The 17,102-nt window shown below is 42.0% G+C and overlaps 2 protein-coding genes across 2 annotated transcripts; one reads left to right on the top strand and one right to left on the bottom strand.

Moving 5' to 3' along the window:
- Positions 1 to 2: 2 nt before the first annotated feature.
- Positions 3 to 3,092, bottom strand: spring1 (SREBF pathway regulator in golgi 1). The gene is made up of 5 exons (XM_080468283.1): positions 2,603 to 3,092; positions 1,744 to 1,900; positions 1,514 to 1,665; positions 1,145 to 1,258; positions 3 to 583 (listed from the first exon to the last, which is right to left on the bottom strand). Exons 1-5 carry the CDS (start codon positions 2,696 to 2,698, stop codon positions 500 to 502), a joined length of 603 nt encoding a protein of 200 aa, XP_080324409.1. The 5' UTR covers positions 2,699 to 3,092; the 3' UTR covers positions 3 to 499.
- On the top strand, positions 2,627 to 15,983 carry rnft2 (ring finger protein, transmembrane 2). The gene is made up of 10 exons (XM_080468281.1): positions 2,627 to 3,241; positions 3,335 to 3,412; positions 4,331 to 4,842; positions 4,919 to 4,995; positions 5,670 to 5,770; positions 6,122 to 6,275; positions 10,462 to 10,611; positions 13,242 to 13,307; positions 13,405 to 13,506; positions 14,481 to 15,983. Exons 2-10 carry the CDS (start codon positions 3,366 to 3,368, stop codon positions 14,613 to 14,615), a joined length of 1,344 nt encoding a protein of 447 aa, XP_080324407.1. The 5' UTR covers positions 2,627 to 3,241; positions 3,335 to 3,365; the 3' UTR covers positions 14,616 to 15,983.
- Positions 15,984 to 17,102: the final 1,119 nt, after the last annotated feature.

Below are 17,102 nucleotides of genomic sequence, written 5' to 3'. Positions count from 1 at the left end.
AAGATATTTCAGTCTTATCTTTATTATAAATATTAAGAGCACCTTTACAAGAGTCTGCATGTGCACAAGAAGCAGAAACACTAATTCATTTCACAGTCACTTTTTATTAAATATCCATTTCATACGCATGCAGTATACAGAGAAGTAAAATGACATTCTTTACTGTTTTAAAACCATCAAGAAAACAAAAGGATGACGCAGCTCTTATGAAAAGAAAGGAATCCTGCTGATGAGCTGCACGTTCATGTGGACCTGGTGATCATCACGGATGAATGTACGACGCCTTGGATGCACTTATGAAGTGTAAATAATCAAATCACATACAGCATATCTGAGGTGGGCCTCGGTTGTCTTCATGTCTTCGCAACACGGAACAATCCCAGGCAGCGTTTCATGAGGAGAGTCACCTCCGACGAGTGTCCTCAAGAGTCCAAACATTGATATTTTATTGACCTGACGCTCTTCGGGTCCTCGGAAACAACGGAGGCGAGTAAAGCAGTCACACCGGAAGGAGCTCTGGAGGACTTTCGCCGTAACAGTACTTGGCTTGAGGATTTCGGTAAGTGTTCTCGTGTTGAACGCTCTGCCAGAGAAAAACACAAGAGTCAATACGATGACATTTATGACAACTGGAAGAGAGAAGAAGGAAAAGGCTTTCTGCGAGTTTATCAAAGAAAACAATGCAAAATGAATGAACAGAAGAAAGATCAATATATCGTGACCCTTCACCTTCTCAACAGCATTTTATTCTTTCAAGTACAAAAACATGTTTTTACTTTCAGGACCCACTTAAAAAAAAAAAAAAAAGATATCAGCGGTATTATTAGGGTGGTGTTCTCTGTTGCAGATGCACATGTGGCACTTTCACCATAACGTGCCTAGGATTTTACCAAGTACTGTGTATTTGCAATAAAAAGAAATTAAATAAATGTACTGCTTAAATGTACTCATCGACATCCATTATTACTTCAGAAATGTATCAACCAGAGAGCATGTTTGCTGTGGTTATGCATCTACGTATTCAAGACCTTCATTATACAGGCACTGTTTTTAAAATGACACTTTTACAGTTTATGGTCAGGTTAATAAAGTTTAGTCTCTCTGATCTGATTATCAATTTTCTTTCTGTGAGCTCATGACATACTTGTGACGACGTCCTGCATTTGGCCAGGCACAGCTCAAAATGGTCCTCCACAGCGGTGAAGAGGTTCTGGAAACCTTCAGCCGCTCGATTCAGGAAGCGCTCGAGGAGCAGTCGCTGAGCGACAGCAGACAGATAAGAAAGTGAGTGGAATTAAAGCATCAAAAAGGCAGATTTCAATCTGTCTAACGTGTCCTTAGAAGCACTGCTACGTATAGAACTTTCCTCCCAAACAATCAGATAGTGTCTGAACTCTTGCAGTTCAGGATCACCTATTGCGAAGTAAGCGTGCAAACCGCATCGGTAGATGTAGTCAAAGGCATTTTCTGGTGACAGTGAGAGAACACGCTGCTCCACCACGTCATTGATTACCTTATCAGGCTGAAGGCAGCAGGACACGCAGTACTCGTAGATGCTACAGCAGCCGTTGACCTGGCAGCTTTTACAGATGTACTGCCTGGTGCTGGGAACGTTAACGTTGCAGCATCCGTTAACCAGCAAGTCCTTCCTCTCACAAACGTAACCTGTGACCCGCAACAGAAGTGTTCACATGAGAGCAACGTTACACAGAGTGACCACGGCTGTGTGGCGGCCGTCCTCACCCAGTTCGTCTGTGAGCAGCGTCTTGCCCTGGATGGAGTTCCTGCACTGGGTCATCTGCCGGCTGCTGTTTCCCAGGTTGAAGTGGACTTTCCAGGGGATGCGGTGGTCCGGATCTCTGACCTCTAGAAGCATGCGGTCCCGAATGGTTCGCTCCTCCTGCAAGAAGACGCAGACGACATGCGATTCAAGAATGGTTGGTCAATGCAATAATTATTGATGAGAGAAAAACAGCAAAGACTGGAAAACTACTGAGATCTCCTTAATAATAGTGCTGACCAGATACTTGACATGTGTAATACTAAAACTACATTTCGTACTGTGTGTGTTTGTCTTTTCAGTTTCTATTTTTAATGATAAAAGGGAACAGAATTCACGTTCACCTGAAGGTTTCACATAGACAAATCAGAAAAACAAGTGTTTGATGATGGGTGTATATTCATGTGATGCATTTAATCTATTCAACTCAGCGCTGTGCCGATCCCAGCTCAATCAGTTAAAACAGGCAGGTCACACCCTGGAAACGACAAGTACATACACATTCATGCCTCGGGACGATTTACAGTCACAGATTACCTCCCTTGAATGTTTTAAACTGTGAGCGTGCCTGGAGAAATCACACCAACGCACAATTCAAACTAAACTTAACAGAACCTTGGCGGTCTTCCATTTCAGGTTTCACCCAGGAACCTTTTCAGTATTTCACTGCAGCATGCTGATTGTGAATGTGTCAAGTCATGTGATGGACTGGTGACCTGTCCAGGGTGGACTCAGCCTCCAGCCACAGTCAGCTGTGATGAGCCCCCACCCTGCAGATGAAATAGATGAACAAAACAGGGCAGAAGCAGGATGTGCATGTACCTGTTTGAGTGTGCTGGTGAGGAAGTAGATGAGAGACAGTCCAAACACGACCCCCAGCACCCAGCGCTTCCTCAGTAGCCTCCGCAGCACCATCATGGCATGGCTCGGATGGAGTTTGGATGATAGGAGCGCGACACCAGCAGACAGCTAACCCATGCTGCAGGTTCTTTGTTTAATACCACGAATATTAATTTGCCAATAGCTTTTTCTTTTCTGGAGCTGCGAAGAGGAGTATTTATCCTTCGGGGAAGCTCCGTTACATGCTAGCGTAAAAAGCCCGCTTTGTTAGCCTGCGAGCTAACAAGCGTTAGCAGGAGCCAACGCTGATAAAACAGCACGTTCCGAACACATTTAGTCGCTGCAGAGGGGTGCAGTTTTATACCAACCCCATTGCGTTTAAGATAAGATTGAAGGAACAGCAGCAGTGAGGATTATTTCCCCACTGACATCCACAATTGGCAAAAACACATCTCCAATGCGGAAGTGGCGTGTGGCGACGGGGCGCGCTGATTGGTGGATGGTGTGATCTGTGACGTTGCACCGGAAGTTGTACCTCCTCCAACATCTGCAGCATCCACAGCTAAACCATCTCACTCCAACATGACAGGAGCAGAGGGCCAGTGCACGGAACAAACCAAGGTAAATAAATACATTTAAAAAAACAAAAAAAGATGGTGGCATCACTGTGCTGCGGATCAGAGCTGCGCCATGACGCTGGTTTGCATCTTGCAGGGCTGGACCGTGTGGTGATGAGGGCTGTGCCATGCAGAGGAGACACAGCAGCAACACGGATGGCATGCCCTCTGAAAGGTGGGGTGTCAGCTGCTTTTGCACATCCTTTTTTTTTTTTTTTTGTAGCTTGGTTTTCACCCCAGCCTCAGTCTGATATGTGTGTACCTGCATTCACAGGCTGAGGCTTTGTTCTGAGAAGGCTACCAGACAACCCCACAGCTCATGATGATACTGTTTTCCTAATTGCATGGACATGTCGTCTTAACTTACATGCAACTTGTGTCATGCAGGTGACATGCCACCATCTGTCAGAGCGTCAGAAATGTTTAAAACATTATACATCAGAACAGTTGAAATTACAGGGTGAGTGCAGGATACACCCTGGACGGGCATCCAGTCCATCACAGGGAAAACACACACACACACACTCGCATCTGTCTCTAAAATACATTATTATGTGCCATTGCATTGAAGATGTCACCTTTGTTACCAAACACTTTTCTGTGACTATAGTAATGTTTTTGTCCAAAACTTTTCATTATTTTTTTATAGCATTATGAGCAAATAGTAGACATATGGAAAATCAAGTGAAAAACAAAGTATGAATAATTATGTGGGAAAAATCTAATTTAACTCTCCAAAAAAAAAAAATATATATATATACATATTTTTCTTCCCTTTTTTGAAACCAGACCCAATTTGTAAATATGAGTGTTTTCATTTGTGTTCAACATTTCTTTTTCTTTTTCTTCCTGAAACCCCCTGATTGTCTCTTTTAACGATCAAGTAACTATCACAGTAACTTCATAACTCTTACAATTTCTATTTTAATTTCACATAAATTGTTTCCTATGCATCCCATGTCAGCGAAATCTTGCACAGATTGCACATTTTTTTCAACCTCAGAGCAGACAAAGTCTCCCCCTCCCTCTGAGATCTCCTTCTCCAGAGCCACTGCTTTATATTTAAACTAAATATTGTCCTTCTCCCAATCAGGAGCCGAAGCCAAACCCTGGGATCCGAGAGCAGCCTGGATGAAGGTGGTGTGTTTGACTGCCTGAAGCCCGACTCACCCACTTCACCCCAGCAGATCTTCTCAGGCCTGGTCGGCGTTCCTTCTGGCTCCGTCTCCTCTGCTCAGTTCCAGGCGGCCGGCTTAGTTTTAGGCTCTCCTCCCGAAGTGTTCATCCAGATGACGGCCTCGTCCAGAGAAGAAGGCGGCCCCCATCGCACGGAGGGCGGGCCGTTCCTCCCGCGGCCGCCTCAGCACCACCACCACCACCATCACTTCCACCACCAGCCCTTGCAGCACCGGACCTCCTCTCTGCTCCAGCAGGCCACCGTGCCGGCCGGCTCCGAGAGGCACAGCTCCAGGGAGGAGGCCCAGGATGATCAGTCCACCCCGGCGCCGGCTCTGTCCGAGCTGAAGGCGGTGGTCACCTGGCTGCAGAGGGGCTTCCCCTTCATCCTCATTTTGCTTGCCAAAGTCTGCTTTCAGCATAAACTAGGTATCCAAGCTTGTCCTGCGTATGGTGCCATCAAAGTATCGTCACATGGTGTCATTTAGCCTCTTCTCTCTTCCAGGTATCGCTGTGTGTGTCGGGATGGCCAGCACATTCGCCTACGCCAACTCCACCTTTAAGCACCAAGTGTCACTAAGGGTAAACAAAACAACAACAAAACAAGATGGACTTCTAGCATTAGATCAAGTTATTGACCCTCCAAACGTCTTAAGAACTATGAATACCTCTGAAACCTGTGGTGGGAGGGGAGTGTTTGGTATTGTTTCAAAACATTCCAAATTATGCAGAGCTTTTTAAATGTGTAATAGCTTTGGGCTGTTTAATCCACATTAACATGTTCAAATATGGATTTGAATTCAATCGATAAACTCTTTTCTTCAACAAACAGTGAAGATAAAATCTTCACATATTGATAAATTGTGGAAAAGGAAAATTAAGTAAGCAGACTTGTTTTTATTGTTGAGGTAGAATGAATAAGTAAGAGTAGTGCCTGTGTGCCTTTGTGTGTGTGGAAAGAAAAAAAAAGGTCAAATAAAAAAAATTCATCAATAAAAAGAAGACCCACAAACAAACAAAAAAAAAAGTAAAATCAAATAATGAACAAAACACATTTAAATAATTGATTTGTTGTAGGAGAACAAAATAACATGTTTTTTTACTGGAAATAAAGAAGTGGAGCGCTTAGTATTTATTCTACACTAAACAAAAATACACTGATTGCTCCCCGTTTTCATGAGCTTGAACTCAAAGATCAAAGACTTTGGTCTTCAGTATTTCTACTAAACTCCCTCCGTGGGTCTCTGTCTCATCAGGAGGAACGTTCTGTGTTTGTTGCCCTGTGGATCGTCATCTTTCTTTGGGGGAACATAGTGTATATCTACTACACGTTCAGCCAAGAGGAGCTACACAACAGGTAGTGGCAGGTTTTTTTATTTACCGTATTTATTTTATTTTACAGTAGCTGTGTACCTGCATAATGATTCAGAGTTATTTTACTTTTTTTTTTTTGCTTTTCCCATAAATTTTTATGTTCTATGAGGCATTATTTTTATTATTATATGTACTTTCATTTCCTTCAGGGAGTCTCCCTGTTCTTGTCTGGTCTTGTCCTGTGAGTATTTAGTTTGCTTATAATATAATTTTCTTTATTTCATTATGTTTGACATTCATCCCTCACTGTTGCCCGTCGTTCTGGAAGTGAAAGTGACCAGACCTCTACAAACACAGGTCACTGAGGGATATGTTGTTTCCTTCTCTCTTGAAGTCTCATATTTGCGAAGCCCAACCTGAACAGCTTTGACTTCTTCGATCTGATCTGGGCGGTGGGCATCACAGACTTTGTGCTGAAGTACGTCACCATTGGCCTGAAGTGTTTGGTCCTTTTTCTGCCCAAGATCCTCCTGGCCTTCAAATCCAGGGTGAGAAAGCGTCAAGTCTTCTGCTCTTTAGTCCATCTATACATCAGCCGATTTACTATATACATGTCACAAGGTGAACAAGTTAAACACAAGATAATCTTTTATTTGTCCCACAATGGGAATATTTGCATTGTTGCAAGTTAGTTTACTCCTAATAGCTTTTTTTCATGAAATAATTACAGATACTTATTTCAAGTAGGAAGTTCATGGTTTATATGTTTATTTTCTACGTTTTTTTCACAGGATATTCTCATACTGTCTCCATTTTTATGAAAATATTACTAATCAATGCTTTAGCACAGTTTCAAAATCAATAATTACATCAAATATAAAAAAACAACTATTTTTTAATGCAGATTCTATAAAGTTAAACTAAAACTTTACCAGAAATATAATGACATCAAGGCTTTATTGATCCAACTGTCATATAAAAGCACTTTTTTTAAACAGTTATTTGTTTAAATATTATTTCTCTGCAGCATATATTGGTTGTGTTTCATATCATGATGGACTTTGTATAAGTCATTGTTTCCCTGGAGCCCCCTCCCCCGAGAGTCTCTAAAAAAATAATTTTTCTAATCTTTGCTCTGATGGAGACAACCACTTTCACTAACATGAATAAGCAGAAACCTCAAAATTAAAAGCTGAAAATTGAGCTGGTCTGAATGACGTAAAAGTGCGACCTCATTACTGATGCATGAGAACCTGTAATTGTTGTGTAAATTGTGGATGTAGATTTGTTCAAACACCAATGACTTGATGATGTCGTGTTCGTGTGATGAGATGGCTTCAGAGAATTCTCGACATTTACAGGACCTGGTGCGACATATGCCATCGCCCTAACACAGCTTTTCTGTTGAAGCTCATTGTATTTGGTTTTCTGCATGTCGTACAACATGGCTTGATAGTGAAAGAGTGCAGGTGTTTATATGGCTTGTCAATAATTCAGTTCTGTCTCCTGTCGGAATAATCCAATGTATTATGATACAATAGCAGGATTTAGGCAAAGATGCGTTTTATTTTTTTGTATTATAAATCAAATCAACTGGTCTATGTCCAAAAGCTTCTACAACAGTATACATGGTGATGCACATGCTCCTGCTCCAACATTTTGGGAAACTTCTGCAGACATTAACTTTAAAGTGAATCTCTTACAATATCCAGCCTACTCAAGATGAAATTGAGCGGTTTGTGGCCCCTGAATTAAAATGCATTTGACATCCCCGCTTTATATAATTCCTGAACGTCCCTGGGATTTGCATTTGCGCACGTAAAAGATTGGAAAAGGCTATCGAGTTATGAGAAGGCCTAATTCTCCGAGTTGTGATGCGGAAAAAGAAAAATTTGTTAAACTATGATGAAATACTCTGCGGAGTGAAGAAAGTGCTGAAGGGTCACAGTGTGAAACTGTTTTGTATTCATAAGGTTTTAAATGGTACTCCTTAGGTGAGCCCTGTGCACGTGGGTGTCTGCGTGTGTGGTTTTTCAAGCCCGAGGCAACTGGCTATGACCACACACACACACACACACACACACACACACACACACACACACACACACACACACACACACACACACACACACACACACACACACACACACACACAGAAGAAATAAGTACGCACCTGTTTGAAAATCTGAGTCTGTGTGTGTGTGTGTGTGTGTGTGTGTGTGTGTGTGTGTGTGTGTGTGTGTGTGTGTGTGTGTGTGTGTGTGTGTGTGTGTGTGTGTATTTGATGTTAGAAGCGGGGAGGGGTGAGGAGGGGTTACAAAAGTATTAGGATTAAATTTTCCACTGATAAACAAACCTCGCTGCCTATCAGAACCACACCAGCCAGCAACTGAGCTCATTTGCCCTCAAGGGGGTTGCAAGGGTGAGGTCATCCCTCCCTGGAGCTGGACCATTACCTGTATCCTACACACACACACACACACACACACACACACACACACACACACACACACACACACAGACGCACACACCAGATCTGACAGCTTTGATGGGACACATGTTGATTTGCAGGGAGTTCCAGATCATATCATCGTTTGTTTGTTTGTTTAGTTGTTTTTTTTTCCAAGCTGCCTTTTTTGAACCCTGTTAAAGTCACACAAAGTTCATTACTGCATTCAACCGTGGATACACTAATCATCCTTCACAATCCCCGCCGTCAGCACCAGTCTGCACGAGCAACAACAGCAGGCGCAGATCCAGAGATCCCGCGACGGCTTCGTTTTAAAGACTGATATCTGCCGCCTGTGTGTGGCTCCTGTTAATTGTGTGCTGATTGAGCACGCGAGTGTGCTCGCTGCGAGCCAGAAAGTCTTTTGGGTTATGCAGCAGTTGTCTTGGCGCTCGTCTTGCTTTAATTGTCAGCTCTGTTGGCCTCGAGCAAGATTTAATAACTCTGTAGCTGTGGGAAAAGATTCAAATATTGAGTTTGGCGGATTTACAAAGTGCAGCAGTTGCTTGATTAATCAATTGGTTGATCAGTCGAAAATATTTTGTCTTGAGTAATGTCAAGTACTTTTAACCAATACTTTGTCTGGCTTCTGAGACATTGTTTATGATAAAACATTTTTTTGAGAATTCTTTCATTAATGCTCATGCGCATGACGAAAGTGATACCAAGATGCGATAATTTCTGAATACCTCTGGAAATTTATTTTAACTTTTTTTTTTTTTTTTTTTTGTCCTCCGAAAACATTGACATGGAATTTCTGCCCTTGGTGCGTTGAGTTTATTTTAGCGTTGGGAGGTGTCTGAAAATAAGGATTGATTGAAGGTTTTGAAAGGCAGGAAAAAAGGTTGGAGGGTGGAGGAGAGAGAAAAGAGCTTTAGGATAAGTGTTTGGGTGGTTTCAGACAGGACAGAAGAGATGAGGGGAATGTTTGATGATGGAGAAGACAATGGGTTTAGTGTTCAGCTAAGGTTGGGAGAATTATAAAAAAAAATAAATAGTAATGACCAGAGTGATGAGACACGGTCATTATTCAAATTAAGTGAGGATACTTTCCTTGTGGAGTTTGCATCTCTTCCCTGAGTGTGTGTGTGTGTGTGTGTGTGTTTGCTTCTAGGTAAATGCCTCCACCCACAATCCAAAAAACATGCGAGTTGAGTTAAATGGTTGATTCTAAATTTTCCCTTTGTGATTTTACGTCTGTTTTCGTTAGCCTTGTGAAGAACTTGTGACCTATCATGATCTTTTTTTTGACCAAATCTACAGAAAAACCAAAAAGATGTGATTGATTATGTGTGTATCAAGGCAGACAGTAAAACAAGTTGTGATAAATGTCCCCAGTGCACATTAGCCCTGAAGGTAAATAACTGAAATACAAAATTAACATTGTTGTAGAAAACTGGTCAATCAGAGCCTGCGGTGGAGCTTACTCAGGCTGCCTGGCTCCCGTCCAAACTTTAAATTTGACAGTTTTTTTTTTTTTTTTGCGTGGGCGTGATGGGCACGGTGGGAGGCGAGGCTGAGGGGACAATAAGGAAGATGAATTAGCAGTTAGTGGAGGTCTTTCTCCCCTACCGGCTCGCCTGCTTGTGCCTCTTTACCCGCAGTCATCAATCTTTGTCAGCCACCATCCAGGAAGTCATTATGCAAGTGGAGATGCCAGGAGGACCATTGGGGAATCAAGTTTGCCTTCACTTTTGGTTGCCTCTGTTTTTTTTTTTGTTTTTTTTAACTGTACCCAATTTACTTAAACGTGCTTTGCGGCAGCCTGGACGGAAGTATTTTCTCTGTGATTATGAAAAGGGGGGGGGGGGGGGGTACATCTTTTAAAAGATGGCTCGCGAGCCCCTGTAGTGGTGGGCTTGGTGTGGGCACCCGGGTAGCAGGTGGAAGGAGCCGCTGCCAGTTTCCCTTGCAGTGTGAGGAAATTGCCTGTGCTGCCGGGGAGCCGCTGAGAGCTGGACAGCGGCCATGTTTGGGCTGGAGGCGTGCTGTTTTAAGCTTTTAATACCACACTGCTCTTGACTAGATAGAAGAGTGCCCCGAGGCTGCTGAGCCCGCTCTGCTTCTGGGGCAGTGAGCGAGTGGATCAAAGACACAGTACACATTGTCTCGGCGTGGATGCAGCTTCATTCATACAGTCCAGGCCGATTCTGTGTTTGCGTCTGTGTGCTGTCGTCACAAAGTTTGGTTCAAATAGGCTTTTGCCGGTTTGTGTCTTTGTCCAGGGTAAGTTCTACCTGCTGATCGAGGAGCTGAGTCAGCTGTTTCGGGCCCTCGTGCCCATCCAGTTGTGGTACAAGTATATCATGGGAGAGGACCCATCGAGCAGCTACTTCCTGGGAGCCTCGCTCATCATCATCTACAGCCTCTGCAAGGTAATCAGCACCTAATCTTCAGATGTTCAATGGCACCAGTGGCACAAAGGACCTTGTATTAAAATCCTTTGAAATGACAGATACTGAAACCTCCTTGAACTGTAATGCGCCCCACAGATCTCCTCCTTCGCTGGTTTCTTTCCAGATATCTGAGCTCTCCTGCTCCGGTTCTTTAGTTTGTAAAAACATGTATAATGCAACAGCTATCGGAGTAGATTTTTGGACATTTCACTGCAATTTGCACCAGAAAGTATCATTAAAATGTTGAAATTGTAGCAATTTTCAGTACGAATTGTTTTGGTTTTGTGAAAACATAAGACTTCTTTAAACGTATTCGCCGCGCCGCAACAAAGAAAAACTTTCAAGTTTAAATTTACGGCACTACTTTACACTGAAGATGAAATTAGTCTGTATGTGGCCCCTCAACTAAAATGAGTTTGACACCACTGGTTTAGTAAGTTCAGTAACAAACACTCAACGCGTTTTTCTGTGTTAATGTAAGCGCCGTCTCTGTGAAGTCTGCCTCCCGAGCGGATTGCGAACATCACTGAATGCCACTTTTGTGTCGACCGCTGAAGTGCAGAGCTGAATTTGCTTTTACAACAATGTCAGAGCTCTTGAACATTTGTATTATGCTCCACAGATGTTCCCACAAAGGCTCTCAAACTGTCTCGATGGCGACCTGAAATGAGCAAAACCGCTCTGCCGTGGCTGGATACACAATTTTAATCAGCGGAAACTTTAATAGAACTTGTGAATGAACAGAACATAATCACCTAATATCATAGAGACATTGATATTGAAGAAATGAAACTTTGATTATTTTCTTTTATCCCCATTGTGCGAAGGCCTTCGGATGTGAACCTTCAACAAAACTCCTGATTTCCGTGTTGCACATATGTTAAAATAAGAAGAGGTCAAAAGTGTAAACATGGCCCCACCATCCAGCCAAACGAAACTGATCATATAGTGAATTTCAGAATAATAAGTCATTGACTCTCCATGTAAGCAGAAGTTGGACATTAGAGGGAATCTGAGTGAAACGTTGGGCCAACCAAGATCATGAGGATTCATCTTCTGAGGAATAGTTCAATTCCAGACGGCTCTTGCAGACCAAGTCGTTGTTGAATAATGTTGAAGAAATTCTAACTACTTCATAAACTCCTCACAAGTCATGGTCTTCTTGATTTGATCAGGAGGCCTGAAGTTTAAATATTTCATGTGGGTTTTAAATTGAGGTTTCAACAAAGGAGAAGTTGCCTCAGGAAGACGTGCATTCACTAAACAAAAAAACAACCACAGACTTTTGAAGCTGAGGGTGAAATTCAACCTCATGTCAACACGATGTAGAGGAAGTTCAAAAAGTGGAACTGAGTAAAAAGCTTGAATGAATCAACCTCGCGATGATCCGAGCATTATTTACATCTCGGTGCTGATATTTATAGGTAAAGCAGTCTTTCTTTATACCCGTGATTCATCGGTTGTAGCTCCAGATGATGAGCTTGTTCAGCTGAACTGGGAGGATAGTTTACTGGACGTGCGCTGAGGTGCAGCCCACCGGTATTTTCCAGCATCAGGTCATATTCATTGTGTTTCAGTTTTAATATGAGTTGTATCTGTGGATGATTCAATGCGATCATTTTGTTGTGTCAAAGTCCCCAGTTTCAGTTTGATGAAAGATATGTGAAGGCCATTAATGCATTGGTGTCCAGACCTCTCTGTCCTTCTTAACCTGATCCCGTTTCTTTTGAGGAGACTCCAGACTGGTCCTAGAATAACCAAGATGTTTAAACATCTCCAGCGGGTCTTGGGTGGACCTCGAGGCCTTGTCCAAGTTCGACACACCTCTAAAGATTCGAGATCAGGGATCCTATATTTTATTCTGCTACATAATCGCATTTAAAAATCAAAAATGGAAAAAAAACGCAGGCACAACATCATATAGCCATGTTCGCATTAGGTCTAATTTGCACATATAGAAGTATTGTCTTTTCCAGACAGGCTCACAGCTGTATTCGCATGACTTCAGGCTTTTATATCACAGTGGATAGAAAATGAGGTTGAAGGGTTTTTGCTGATGATGACTGTTGATCTTTTTCCGTTCGTCACGCACCCTGTATGAACAGTGGATGCTTGTGCAACCCTGTGTGTAATCCTGGGTGTCTTGGTGATGAAATGAAGTGTGGTCAGGCACACTGGTGACGCACTTAAAGTGGCCAGAGGGTCACGAATATCTAAAACCACATTTTCTTTTGAATTGAAGAAGTGTTTTTTTTTTTTTTGTTTGTTTTGCCCGAATAATGCCCAATAATGAATTGAAACATATTTTGTTTTCCTTGGCCTTCAACGCACTTCGAGACTTTGCTACCGTTTTTATTGTTGCTATTTTGTTTTTATTGTTTGTTTTTTTATTTTACGTTTGTTCCTATTTATGTACAGTCCTGTACTTTGCTTCAGCCGTTGTTTTTAAAGTGCCATATAAATAAAGTTTAGTAGAATAATGAGGCCTATTAAGAAAATGTACAGGTCAATTTCTTTTTTATCTTAAATGTTGTTAAAACATTTGTTATAATATGAAATGTGATTGTTTGCTTCTGAAACTGGTTTGTCTTTTTGATTTTCATTTGCAGTCTTTTGACATCTGTGGACGTGTGTCTGCGATACGTAAAGCCTTGGTCATGCTCTGCAGTTCCCAGGTCAGACACAAATTCGCCCGTCATCGCAGGTTATTTAAAGTTCAGATCTGTGCAATACCGGCCTTTTTTGTCTTTCTCTCTCTCTTCTTTTATCCAGAGTTACGGAGTGAGAGCTGGCGGCCAGCAGTGCAGCGAGGCGGGGGATGTCTGTGCTATTTGTCAGGCTGAGTTCAGAGACCCAGTAGCCCTCCTCTGTCAGGTAATGGTCCTCTGATCTGGCAAGAGAGAGTTGGGGGAAAATAATAAATAAATTACTGCATTTTAGTGTAAAGCCGCAAATCGTTCAGTCTCGTAATGCTGCTTTGTACCACAAGGTGGTATAATGAGTGATTCTAGTGTCTGGAAAGAAAGAAAATAATTGATAGTTCATGGCTGAAATTAGAAAAAATTTAATTTTTTTTACTTTGTCAAAAGTAAACATAGTTGATTATAATCAAAGTACAAAGATTTTTAAAAAAAAATCTTTAAGGAAAGGTCAGTGGCACAGCAATCCAGGGGTCGGGGAGGGGAGCCTCTTCAAGTTTTTGAGAATAAATCATAATTATAAGAAATAAGATGACAGTAAAACTAGAGATTGTATTTTTCTAATCCTCCATCATACATCCAAAAGCTCCTGATGCAAACAATAACTAAACAGGCAAAACTCTTGAAGCAGGACTGAGAACAGACTGGACATTTTTGGACATTTCACTGTATTTTGCACCAAAAAGTTTAATTAAAATTGACTTTATGTGGAGATTGTAGTGATTTTCTCTAATAATTGTTTATTTTGGGAAAATATCAACATTTTCATCACATATACTCTGCATATTATGGCATTAATTTACTGGTGTGGCCCACTCAAGATGATGTGATGCCCCTGAACTAAAATGTGTTTGACACCGCTGCTATATATAAACTCCCTCGTAACACACATTCACACAAATAAAGGAAGAAGCAATGCTTATTTGACCTTAATCATTCTTTAAATATCTGAATTACTATTTAATATGTTCCCGAATCCTATAAAGCTTGTTGTTTCATTTAATGATCAGGTTCTTATTCAAACCAAACAGTAGGAAGTGGTTTCTGTCATCTGTTAAAGTGAACATGAAGTTTACCTGGATTTTAAAGACGACAGTTGTCAGCTGTAGATTTCTTCACCTGGCCTAAAATGAGCCGTGTCTTCCGCAGCACGTGTTCTGCGAGGAGTGCCTTTGTCTGTGGTTCGATCGCGAGCGAACGTGCCCGCTGTGCCGGGCCACCGTCATCGAGACGCTGCGCTGCTGGAAGGACGGCACCACCTCGGCTCACTTCCAGATCTACTGAGTTCCCCGGCGAGACGTCCACGAGCGGCCGGAGAGCCGCGACCTTGCTGCGGTGCAAGTGAGACAGTGGAGCTTCGTCTTTTCTCTGTAGAGGTTCGGGTGATCGCTCAGAACTGCAGAAGCACACCACTTTTAGCTGCGTTTGCAAATGTGTAAATTGCGTTGCAGGAAATTCACGTTTCAACTGAATAATAGACATAATGTCCCGAAAAGACACAGATAATGGCGCTTTTGTCTTGCACTTCCACTTTGTACACTTAGTTACAATTCTGACCTGAGAATATAAGATTTTACACTTGAAAGAATAAAACGTTGGTTAATTGATTCTCTGTGTTGATGTAAAAAGTCGCCACTTTACACTTCATTTGGTGTATTTATTACAATTTGTTTGTAATCTTAAGGCTTTTGTTGTTTAAGTTATGTGTATTTTATAATGTGAATGTACTGCGTGAGATTTAGTAGAGAACCTATAGTTGCCACGACACTCGCAGAGAAAAGCTGGAAGCGGCTTTGTCGATTCACATTTTTACCTGCTGGTCCTTGATTGTACGACTGAGAACGATGCTCACCATCATGTTTTCATCCAAGTCTCAGGATGACTGAGGATTGAACGAGATCAACGGGTTGTTTGGTTCTTAGATTAAAACGTGAGAGGATTGAGTGATGTGTGTACATCGTGTATGGAATAGCGACAACAATCAGGTGACTTCAGAAGTGCGTCTCACTTTATGATCCTTTACTGTTTGGTCATGTCACGGTATCCAAACCCCCCCCCCCATGTCCATGTGTATTGGGTGTGGTGCAGTTTAATGGACCTTACATGTATTTCTACTGATATTTTATCAACGGCACATCTGAAATTGTTTTGACCCTTACAGTTTTATTTCATTGTGGTTTATTGTTGCTACAAATCATTTCAATATAAATCAGTTATGCTTGAAGGTACAACTTGTAATATTTTTTTGTTAAACGCAGTAGACAGCGGGAATAATCAACAGAATTCATGAAAACAACGGTTGTATGATGTTATCGCCCTCTCCGCGTGGATAATCTGACATTATGATCAAACTATCCACACAGCTCCAGCCTGACCAGTCTTGTAGTAACACTTTAAGCCACAAGATGGGGGCAGTCACAACTTAGGAGCTTTTCTCTTGACACAATGGGTCAAGCTCTTGAGAACTTCTACCACTCAAACTGAAAAAAATAAGAATAGCACAGAGCTGAAAGGAAGACTGATTGGATGCTACAGTGACTCCTAACTGAAATCTAATCTTACATGCTGTACCTTTAACACACAGTAGGATCTTGCAGGTTGTGTTGTACATCACTGATATGTTTGGTTTTTAAAATAAAGCAGTTTAAAGCAGGTGTATTTTTATTTTTTTTTTGGGGGAGGTCTAAAAGCACACACACCTGCAACAATAACAATCAGTAAAAGTCATTTATTATCATTACTGCTAAAAATCCATATGAAACATTTCAGAAGTATAAAGAACACGCCGTTTATAAAAGACCGCTTACAATTACACTTGATATATCAAGAAAAAAGAAAAAAGCTTATTTTCCAGAAGTCACAGACAGCATAACAGCATAGCTTCTTCTGCAGAGGCTCTGCATTGTCTCCAGGAATGATCAGATAATGCAAAGCACTGAAGGTTGTGTAAACATTGTCTAAAACACTGTAGAAAACACCTAAAAAAAAAGACATTCATCCTCATTATATACACGATCACTCTTACCGGGTAGCTTATGTTAAAAAACGGGGTACAGTGCATTATGGAGCTTAATAGCAGGTGTATTCCAGTGCGTCGTCGTTAAGGATTGTGGATGCGCACAGAAGGTCTGATCGGTTGTCAGTGCACATGGAGGGAGGTGAAAATTCAAAGGCTGCGCTCTTAGTGAGATTTTCCCCTGCGCTGTACCAGGGGAGGATTACATCACCAGTTTGGAAATGGGATGACAGAATGGGAGAGTTGCGGAGGGGCAGGACTCGCCGCGCCGCGCACTCACGGGCTGACTGACGGCCCCCCAGCTCGTTATCCAACTCCGTGCGCATCCTCACCGGGCCCGGTGAGCTCTGATTCAGGCCAACAGAAACAGCTCCGACCTTCAGGACACACAACAGATGCACGCGCACACACACTTTCCGTCCTCTTTTCTTTTTTCTGTTTTTTTTTTGTCGGTTTCATGCGCGCTGCTCACGCGCGCACCTTTTCTCCCGGAGCGCGTCCTCCGACTCTCCGGCATCTCTTGCTTTAAGTGCAAATGATTTGAGGCCGTTGATTCTCCTCATGCATGATCCTAAAGGCACCGTCTAAAAATAACGAGCAAAGAGGATTGTTTATATATGAATACATGCATTTAGAATGAACACAACAGCGTAAACAAACGAACTCGCATTAATATAATATTTATTTTGTCAGTCCATTGGATATAGTGCCCCTCTTTTCCCCCATATAAATCCTCTAAATGTGACCTATTTCAC

Source organism: Lipophrys pholis, assembly GCF_963383615.2.
Source record: "Lipophrys pholis genome assembly, chromosome: 7".
NCBI lineage: Eukaryota > Metazoa > Chordata > Actinopteri > Blenniiformes > Blenniidae > Lipophrys > Lipophrys pholis.
Note: the sequence above shows the minus strand (reverse complement) of the source record. Positions and strands in the feature narration are given on the sequence as shown.